Consider the following 10,347-nt stretch of genomic DNA (forward strand, 5'->3'; position numbering starts at 1 on the left):
GGGCTGGGCAGGAGAACAGGTACAGGTCAGGATTCTGCCTTGAGTGTGGTCACTACTATAGAGCCTCTGATTGGTATACTGGTGCTATTCCCAGGGGGCCGTCCGGGGCTACTCTCGTATTGGGGTGGCAGTCTCGGCACCCAGGGGTGGTACCCAAACTGTTTTTGGCCGTTGGCTGCCCTTCTGGAGACTGGCTGTCGGAGGGCAGTTCGGGAAGGAGAGAAGCAACAGATGCTGGGTGTCAGTGGACCAGGCTCCCTTCTCTGCTCACCTGCGAGTCTGAAGTTGGTGTGGAGGGGTCGGAGGCCCTTACCATTCCTGTAAATCACGTTTATGTGCGCAAAACTCAGAAGTGTAAGAAACTTTGAGGTATTTGCAGAAAAGTCCCCTTTATCCCTAGTAGCTAGAACAGCCCTCTGTGGCAGGAATCTGGTTGGTCGGCATTCGGGAGCCCTGGTTGGCCAGCACGCCCACCAGTCAGGACCCCTGGTTAGCCGTGATTCCACAGGTCAACAGCTGGTTCGCCATGCTCTCGCCAATCAGAACCCCTGATGAGTCAACATTCCGCCAATCAGAACCCCTGGTTAGTCCATATTGTATTAGAGAAACTGAGCTGAGTTTCTGAGTTTTAGAGAAACTCGGAAACCTGTAACTTACAGGGCTATTTAGGTGAGCTATCCACTAGGGTCTTGGCAGTCTGTCACGAGGAACTGCAGCTTTGGGGTGAAGTCCGTTTTCTGGGACTTGAGTCTGGATTAGGTTCCCCTGTAGCTGGTTTCTGAGCCAGGAGGCTGGGCGGATGTACTTGGTGGTGAAGGGAGCAGAACGGCTGGAATGTTCCGAAGAGCCAGGATGAACGGGCTCCTGCCCCCTGCCTGGGTCCTTCACTCTCCGTTGGTGTCCCCAGTTCCTGGGCATCCTGGGGAGAAGGATGGAGCTGAGGGTCTCCCGGGGCAGAGATTTTCATGGGCGGCCGAGCTGGCTGGTTGGGGGAGGTGGGGCTGAACTCTGGTTTCTCTGTGGGTCCAGGGGGAGTTGGTAGGACTCGGATAGGGGCGGGAGGTGGGGGGCAGTGGGGGCTGGGACGTGCAGGAGCCTCGCTGCCCGCACCCTGCTCCTCCTGTCTTTCATGGTGGACTTGGGCAGGTCACTTCACCTCTGTGCGGTCCCACTCTTCGGTCGGGAGGGTCAGGGACACTATCTACTGAGGCCATACACGGGGCTCTGGTAAGCAGCAGCGGCTTCGTGAGCCATCAGTGGAGGGTACCATCAGCAGGCGCAGGAGAGCGGGGCCTTGGTATCTGCAGGTGCCTGTTGAGCACTGGTCTGGCTGTCTGACCTTGGTGGCTTGGACATCTCACCCCACCTCTTTTTTTTTTTTTTTTTTTAAGTAAGCTCTATACCCGACATGGGCCTTGAACTCATGACTCCAAGATCAAGAGTCATAGGCTCTTCTGACTGAGCCAGCCAGGCTTCTTACCCCCCTCTTCTTCTTCTCCCCCTCCACCTCTTCTGTAATCTACCCTCCCACCACAGAGGGTCTGGAGGGTACATCCAGACCAGGGAGCCGGGACTAGGTTCTACCCCCCACCCCACCCGCCGAGGGCAGGCAAACCACTGTGTATCAGGTCTCAGGGTGGCATCTTCTCTGCCACCCCATTGCCTCCACTGTAGGGGCAGGGAAACTGGGATGAGTGAGGTGCCTCTCGCCCAGAATTGGAGCCATATGACTGGTGGTCTGACTCTTAAGACTGGCCCTCATTCTGAGCTCTGAGTCTCATCTGTGAAGAAAGGGTTGTGGCCCCCTTTCGAGCATCGACACTCCAGGGCGCTGTGAGGAAACTGCATCCTGATGGAGGGGGTCCAGGGAGGACTTGGGGTTGCTGGTGGAGGAGACGGCTTGTCTGTGGACCTCCAGCTGAGGCTGACGTGGACTGCCTCTCTGTCAGGAGAGAAGGCCAAGGCCCAGGAAGGGGCAAGGATAAGTGCAGGGTTCTGCAGGCCTGGAATGGGACAGACGGGGTGGGTGGGTGGGGGGGGGTGGCCAGGAAAGGTCTTGGCTGTCTCCAGCTGTCACAGATGTGTTCTCCTGGGTTTTTGAGCAAACTCCTTTCCACCTGGGGATGGGCATGGGTGCTTGGGCACCTCTTTGAGCCCCGGGTCCCCATCGATGGAATAAGGCTGCCCATATTCCTTTTCCCCACTTCTCTAGAACCAGGGGTGTGAGCTCTCTTGGCCCAGGCCTGGACCAGGTCACCCCAGGAGGGCCCCTCAGGAAGAAGCCAGGGCTGTGGCTTTGGGTGGGGCCGGTGGCCTCTTCTGGGAGCCCAGCATCTGGAAGCCATCAGGCCAGGGGCGGGGGAGTTGCAGGAGAGGGCCAGGAAAGGGGGAATGCCTCCTCTAGGCCACACACAGGCCCACCCCTCAGGAGCGGTGGCATTGGGCCCACAGGCCCTGCTGCTGTCTTTGCCTCCTGCCAATGCCTCTGGGCCCACAGCCTCTCCCCCTTCCACTGGCCGCCTTCTCTCTCACCCCGCTGGCTGCTGCCACTGTAGGATGCAGTCACGTAATTTGCAGTAACATTGCTGACTGCATGCTGGGAGCTTTGCTTCGCTGGCACTGGGTGGGCCTGCCTCGGGGTGCGTGGACTTGGGGGGAAGTGTCTCCAGGGGCGCTTGATCTGATGCCCCCTCTTGGAGTGAGGGGTACCTGTCTCATTTTTGAAGTCTCAGCCCTGTCTGGGGCCAGGCTGTGGGAGGGATGTGCTCCCCAGTCCTCAAGCGGGCAGCGCTGAGGGAGGGTGGTCCAGGTGTGTAACAAGGAGCTCAGAAGTGTCGCAGGGACAGGTGTCTGCAGTTGCTCTTAGGGACCGTTGGTATCAGAATCACAGAGATTCTTGGTAGCCATTCTGGCTTTGGCGCCCCACCCACACATGCCGGCCCGGCACTGGGGCTGGGACCTGGGGTCTTCCCAGAGTGTACTATTCCGTCACCCTCCTGGTCTGCTGCGAGTGTAGGCAAATTCTGTACCGGGAGGGGATGATAGCCCTACTAGGGGCCCTCTGCAGAGGGATTGGAAAGACAGGGTCCCGCCAGGGCAGGGCATGGAGGGTACCTAGCCTGAGCCTGTCTCTGTCCTCCCCTGCAGCCTTGCCAACATTCCACTGACCCCTGAGACTCAGCGGGACCAGGAGCGGCGGATTCGGCGGGAGATCGCCAACAGCAACGAGCGGAGACGCATGCAGAGCATCAACGCGGGCTTCCAGTCCCTCAAGACCCTCATCCCCCACACAGATGGAGAGAAGCTCAGCAAGGTGGGCTAGGGCCCGGAAGCTTCCTGGAGGAAGTGGTGGGCTCCGGTGGGGAGAAGAAAGTGAGCCTTGGCAGAGGCTGCCTGCTAGGGTCCCTGACGCGTCCCTCCCGCCCCCAGGCAGCCATTCTCCAGCAGACGGCAGAGTACATCTTCTCCCTGGAGCAGGAGAAGACCAGGCTCCTGCAGCAAAACACACAGCTCAAGCGCTTTATCCAGGTAGTGCACCTCCCCCCACCCCTGTGGAGGCCCCGCTGCTGCCTCAGTGCCCTGCTGTCCTCCTGGCTCCCTTTCCTTTGTTTGGACTGTCCTGGCTCCACTGTGGCCTTGGACTTCGATGGGGTTAAGGGCTGCATCTTTCCCACCGACTTGCTTACTTCAGGCGTTTGCCTTCCTGGGCCTAAGTTTACCCATCGGTCAAGTGCAGCGGGGTGGGCTCTGGAAAGCAAGTCCATTCTGCCTCCCTGCCTGGCCTTTGGCCATTTTTTGGCTTTGTAGAACGGGGCTCTTTAGTGCCGGTGCACCTGGGCCAGGCAGGCTTGGGGGCTGTGGGGGGGTCCTCTGACTTTGCTGCTGTTGGTAGTATGGGGGCACACTCACTGGCCCTTGGGGTCCCCAGGAGCTGAGCGGCTCATCCCCCAAGCGGCGGCGGGCCGAGGACAAGGACGAGGGCATCGGGTCGCCGGACATCTGGGAGGACGAGAAGGCGGAGGACTTGCGCCGGGAGATGATCGAGCTGAGGCAGCAGCTGGACAAGGAGCGCTCGGTGCGCATGATGCTGGAGGAGCAGGTGAGGCTCCTGGGTTGAACAGGTATTTGCAGGAGCACCTGCCTTGTTCCGGACCTACGAGTGAGGGACCCAGCGGGGACCAAAGCAGACAGCTCACTTTCCTCGGCGTCACTGTCTGTATGGGGTGGAGGAACCTTAGTCAGAGGATCTCACACTGTAAAAACACAGCTGTGGACCGTCTGGGGTGCTCAGGTCACGATGTCGTGGTCCTGGGATCCAGCCCCGTGTCATGCTCCCTGCTCAGTGGGGAGTCTGCCTGTCCCTCTCCTTCTGTAACCCCCTGCCCCCCACTTGTCTGCGCAGGCATGCGCTCTTGCTCGCTCTCAAGTAAATGACTTTTTTTTTTTTTTTTTTTTAAGATTTTATTTATTTATTTGGCAGACAGAGATCACAAGTAGGCAGAGAGGCAGGCAGAGAGAGAGGAAGGGAAGCAGGCTCCCTGCCGAGCAGAGAGCCCAACTCAGGGCTGAGATCATGACCCAAGCCGAAGGCAGAGGATTAATCCCTTGAGCTATCCAGGTGCTCCTCAAGTAAATGACTTCTTAACAAAAGAAAGTAAGATAAAAACACAGCTGTAATAAAAGCCACATGCCAGCGGTGGGCACCAGAGAGGTGGACTTGGGCTGGTTGCAGAGAGGCTGCTCCACGGCCTCTCCGTGGAAGTGACTTTTGCTGAGGTTGGGAGGTCAAGTCTGGGGTCAACCATGCAGAGAGGGGAGAAGGGTGCTCCGCCCAGAACAGCCTGGGCAGGGACCTGGCGGTGGGAGGGTAGTGTGGGCGAGAGGGCGGTAGGAGAGGAGATGAGTCATGGCGAGCCCGGCAGGCTGAGCTGAGGACTTTGGTCTCTACCTTAAGGGTGGCCGAGCACCATTCTAGAGCTTGGCGGAGGACAGAGCTTGGGGTGGCCGACCTGAATGGTCCCAGGGCCGGGCTGGTGGTGGGGGAAGCGACAGGGTGTGGTCCAAGCCCTGCCCCTGAACCTATTGCCCTACCCCCAGGTGCGCTCGCTGGAGGCCCACATGTATCCGGAAAAGCTCAAAGTGATCGCCCAGCAGGTGCAGCTGCAGCAGCAGCAGGAGCAGGTGCGGCTGCTGCACCAGGAGAAACTAGAGCGGGAGCAGCAGCACCTGCGGACCCAGGTGAGCGGGAGGCGTCCGGGAGGGGCTCTCACCTGAGTATCCGTGCCTCTGGGCTTCAGTGGGGTGACTCAGTGCCCTTCGGTGCTTAGGGCACTGAAGCCTTGTAGTGGCTCTTGGAGGCCTGAGCTCTTACTCTTCCGATATTACTGATGGCGGAGTTGAGGCACAGAAAAGTTACATTGTATGCCCACTCAGGATCCTCAGGGACTTGGCTGTCTAAACCCAGCGTCTACGCTCCTGACAACCAGTGTGTTTTTCTTTAAGATTTATTTACTTTTATTTATTTATTTATTTTTAAAGATTTTTATTTATTTATATGACAGACAGAGATCACAAGTAGGCAGAGAGGCAGGCAGAGAGAGAGAAAGGAGGAAGCAGGCTCCCTGCTGAGCAGAGAGCCCCATGTGGGGCTCGATCCCAGGACTCTAGGATCATGACCCGAGCCGAAGGCAGAGGCTTTAACCCACTGAGCCACCCAGGCACCCCGAGATTTATTTACTTTTAAAAAAATTTTTATTTACTGATTTTAGAGAGACTGAGTGAAAGGGAGCACGAGTGGGGGGAGGGGCAGAGGGAGAGAGACTCCGAAGCGGACTCCCTGCTGAGCATGGAGCCTGACGTGGGGCTCGATCTCACAACCCTGAGATCGTGACCGGACCTAAAATTAAGAGTCGGATGCTTAACTGACTGAGCCACCCAGTTGCCCCTCAGCCACAGGATTTATTAGATGTTGAAGTGATTCCTTTGTGCTGGAGAGCGGGGTGGGGAGGGCAGGGGATCTCGGATGGCTGGAAGCGCCTTTCTGGACCTCCTTTCCCTCCTTTTTTTAAAATAAGAGGGGTGAACCACAAACTGGCTGGCCCTCTGAGTGAAGGAGTTCAAGTGCTGGGGTGGCTGGCAGAGGCTCTCTCAAAGCAGATGGTTTTGAGGGCCGTCCCTCTGTGAGCGACAGAAGGGAAGGGGCAGCTCCTGGAACCTTCGGAAAGAGACTGAGGGCCTCTGTCTTGCAGCTCCTGCCCCCTCCGGCCCCCACCCACCACCCCACAGTGATCGTGCCCGCGCCACCCCCTCCCTCCCACCACATCAACGTCGTCACCATGGGCCCCTCCTCGGTCATCAACTCTGTTTCCACGTCCCGGCAAAATCTGGACACCATCGTGCAGGTACCTGGGCTTGGGGACGGGTTCTCGTGTGGGAACAGGCCCTTTGTGTCCATCCCCGCTTCTCCCTTTCTGTGTCTCCGGTGGGAGGCGGCTCCAGAGAAGGTTTTGGGCAGAGAAGGAGGGGGTGGGCTGCATGCCCTGGAAGACCCCATTCCTTCCCTCTGTGGGATTTGCTGAGAGGGCTCTTTGCTCTCTGAGAGCCCTGGTGTCAGGCTCCTGCATCCAGCTCTTGGGTTGGTTCAGAGCTTCCTCTGAGCTCCATCTCCCAGGACCCGGGGCGGGGTGCAGGTGGCAGCGGCTGGGTGGGAGACAGGGAAGCCTGGATCGAAGGAGGAAGAAAGGAGATGATCGGCTCTGTGGGTCAGGCCCAAGGTTTCTGCTGTGCCCACCTTCGCGTGGTGCCCCTTGGGCAACCCAACAGCGTCACAAAGAAAGAAACAAACCAGAAAACCCCATCAACCCCTGCAGCTGTAGTTGCACATAAACCCAGTAAATTGAATAATAAAGTTAATGACAGAGACCATGCATAAGTGAACAGGCACTTTGAAATATATCCATGGGGGACGCTCGTGATTCTCTTGAGGAGTTTTTCAGCTTAGCAGAGGAGTTCCAAAGGTTGGGCGGGCCAGCCGCTGTCTTGCCAGGCTCACTTGTGGGCCTTTCTGGGCTGTGTGTGGGGGGTGGGAGGGGATGGTGGCTGTCCGAGTGTCCCCAGCAGGCCTCATCACAGCCTGCCCCACCCCCCCCCCGCCCCAGGCGATCCAGCACATAGAGGGCACCCAGGAAAGGCAGGAGCAGGAGGAGGAACAGCGGCGAGCGGTCATCGTGAAGCCAGCCCGCAGCTGCCCGGAGGCCCACGCCTCTGACACCGCCTCCGATTCAGAGGCCTCGGACAGCGACGCCATGGACCAGAGCCGGGAGGAGCCAGCAGGGAACGGGGGGCTTCCCTGACCACCCCCCAGCCCTCCTCTCCCTTCCTGGGGCTGGAGGGGGCCGGGGGGCAGCAACAGGGAGCGACGCAGGTGAACGAGTGAGGAATTTTTACAAAATTATGACGTCATTTGGGTCTCTTTTATGACCTCTTTTTCAATACTGTAAATCCACCTTTGAGCGAAGCCACCTGGCCTGAGGTCCCGGGGGGCTGGGGTGGCAGGAGCGCGTGGGAGAACCGGGACACCTGGGGCTGGGCCTCGCCCCGGAGGCTGGGGGAAGCTGACACAGCCTGGCCTCTCTCCGCCAAAAAGCATTTTTTCATTTCAACATGTTTTTAAGAACAGGGAAAATCAAACAAAACCCCAAGGTATTCTGCCCTCCCCAGAGCCAGCCTAAGACCGTCAGTTTTTGACTCTTTCCCTCCTCTTTTTGTTTTTTTCCTTTCTCCTGTAAGCACTTACATGGGTTGGGGGTCTGGCTGGGTCGGGGCTCTCTGGGGGCCCGGGGGTCTACAGTGCTTCTCGGTTGGGGTTTGCTGCTGCCCTTCTCCCCTCCCCTCCCAGCCTCGGCTCAGCACGAGGATTTGCCACTCCCAATCACCACCCAGCCCCACCTCTCCCTCCGGATTTCCCATCTTCTACCCCAAAAATGTCTTTGTCTTTCTCTTTTTGTTTTGTTTGTTGTTGGTTCTTTTTGGTTTTGGTTTCGTTTATCTTTTTTGTTTCTTGGTTTTTTTTTTTTTGGTTTTGTTTTTGTTTTGCTTTTTTGTTTTGAAATTTTTTTTCTTACAATTTTGAGGTCTTTGTGTTCAAGGAGAAACTATTATATTTTGTTAAGAAAGTGGGAAAACCAAGAGGCCACTGTGCCTTTATAAAGAAACAAAATAAAGTTTGTACTTTGTTTTTTAGGTTCTGTGTCTCCTGGGAGTGTGTTGTCCTGAGGAGCTGGGGAAGGCACCTGGAGTAGAGTATGGGTGCTCTTGGGGCCCCCCAGAGGGGACTGGGTGTGCCTGAGCGTGATGACTTCCCTCAGCTTGTGTTGCAATGAGCAGTCAGGGTTCCAGACTCCAGGGTTCCCAGGATTACTCCCTCAATCGTGCAGAGATGGGAGATGGTGTTAGGGGTGGGAGGAGTGTCTCCCAACTCCTAGGTGGGAGGCAAGGAGAGAATGAACCACCAAGAAATAGGTTCCTATGTCTTAGAGAAAGGACACAGGATGTTCAGGGGTCCTGGTTGTCCCTGGGCTTTGCCACTTCCTCATCTTGTGTAACCTCCCTGAACCTCAGTCTCCCCAGCTACAGAAGGGAAGGGAGTGTTACCTCCTGGTGTGGTGGTAAAGAGAGCAAGTCCTGGAGTCTGTCTGCCAGCAGCCAGTTCCTTCTTGGGGGAGCCCGTTGATCTCTGAGCCTCAGTTTCATCATCATCTGAAGCTGGAAGTCAGTGGACAAGGGAAGTTTGCCTTATTGGGTAGGGTGGTGGATCTTAAAGTCTCTGAATCCTCCGTGCCCAGAGAGAGCTTTACAGACTGCTCCCCTTGGGGTGCCTGGGTGGTATAGTCGGTTGAGCAGTTGAGTGTCTGACTCTGGGTTTTGCGTCAGTTAGTAATCTCAGGGTCATGAGATTGAGCCTTGCATTGGGCTCTACGCACAGTGTGGCATCTGCTTAGGACTTTCTCCCTCTACCTGCCCTCCCACCCCGCACATGTGCTCTCCTCTCTCTCTCAAATAGGTAAATAAATTAAAAACAAAAACAAAACCAAAAAAACCCAGATCACAAAAAACACCAAAAAACCCCTCAAGTGTTCCCCTTTTCCTGCTTTTTGTCATGTGTGCATTGTGACAGGTACATGGGCACTGAGGCCAGAGAGGAATGACCACTTCACATCTCACCCCACAGTGAATGCCTCTAGACACCGGCTTGTTGAATAGAAAGGGAGGCAGGAGCCTGAACATTTTTTTTAGAACTTTTAATGTTTTTTTTTTTTAAAGATTTTATTTATGTATTTGAGAGAGAGAATGAGAGAGAGATAGAGCATGAGAAGGGGAAGGGTCAGAGGGAGAAGCAGACTCCCCGCCGAGTAGGGAGCCCGATGCGGGACTCTATCCCAGGACTCCAGGATCATGACCTGAGCCGAAGGCAGTCGCCCAATCAACTGAGCCATTCAGGTGTCCCAAACCTTTAATGTTTTTAGGTGAAATTCACATAACTTAAAATTAAGTATTTTATTTTAAAGATTTTATCTATTTATTTGACAGAGATCACAAGTAGGCAGAGAGGCAGGCAGAGAGAAGGGGAAGCAGGCTCCCCGCTGAGCAGAGAGCCCGATGTGGGGCTCAATCCCAGGACCCTGAGATCATGACCTGAGCTGAAGGCAGAGGCTTTAGCCCACTGAGCCACCCAGGTGCCCCAAATTAAGTATTTTAAAGTGAACGATTAACTTTATAGTGAATGAATATAGGAATGAATATAGTATATTCATTGTTGGGTAACCGACACCTCTATCCATTTCCAAAACCTTTCGATCACTTTTAAATGAACTCCTTACCTCCTTCAGTCTCTCCCCATTCCTCCCTCCTCCCAGCCCTTGGCAACCACCAATCTGCTTTCTGTTGGAGTTTCTTTTTTTGTTTTTTTAAATATTTTATTTGTTTATTTGACAGAGAGCTAGAGAGAGAGCCCAAGCAAGCAGAGCGGCAGGGAGAGGGGGAGAGAGGGGGAGAGAGAGAAGCAGGCTCTCTGCAGAGCAGGGAGCCCGATGCGGGGCTCAATTCCAGGACCCTAGAATCATGACCCGAGCTGAAGGCAGCTGCTTAACCAACTGAGCCACCCGGGCACCCCTCTGTTGGAGTTTTTAAAGATGAAAGTGTTCCAGAGTTTTAAAAATGAAAGTGTAACTTACTTTTGGTAAAAGTCACACTTTTTAGTTTTTGGTTCTATGAGTTTTAACAAATGTGTAGAGTTGTGTAACTATCACTACAGTCCTCAGTCGTCATCCTCATTGTTCCCCCTGTCCC

The 10,347-nt window shown here is 55.5% G+C and overlaps 1 protein-coding gene across 1 annotated transcript; it reads left to right on the forward strand.

The window, feature by feature from the left end:
* Positions 1-3,147: 3,147 nt before the first annotated feature.
* On the forward strand, positions 3,148-8,241 carry TFAP4 (transcription factor AP-4; the record flags this gene model as incomplete). The annotated part of the gene is made up of 6 exons (XM_032849348.1): positions 3,148-3,313; positions 3,430-3,528; positions 3,929-4,099; positions 5,098-5,238; positions 6,249-6,401; positions 7,158-8,241. Coding segments are annotated over 6 exons (925 nt in total), but the record flags the coding sequence as incomplete, so codon positions are not given.
* Positions 8,242-10,347: the final 2,106 nt, after the last annotated feature.

This window comes from Lontra canadensis, unplaced genomic scaffold (assembly GCF_010015895.1).
Source record: "Lontra canadensis isolate GAN:19392208 unplaced genomic scaffold, GSC_riverotter_1.0 scaffold224, whole genome shotgun sequence".
Lineage (NCBI taxonomy): Eukaryota > Metazoa > Chordata > Mammalia > Carnivora > Mustelidae > Lontra > Lontra canadensis.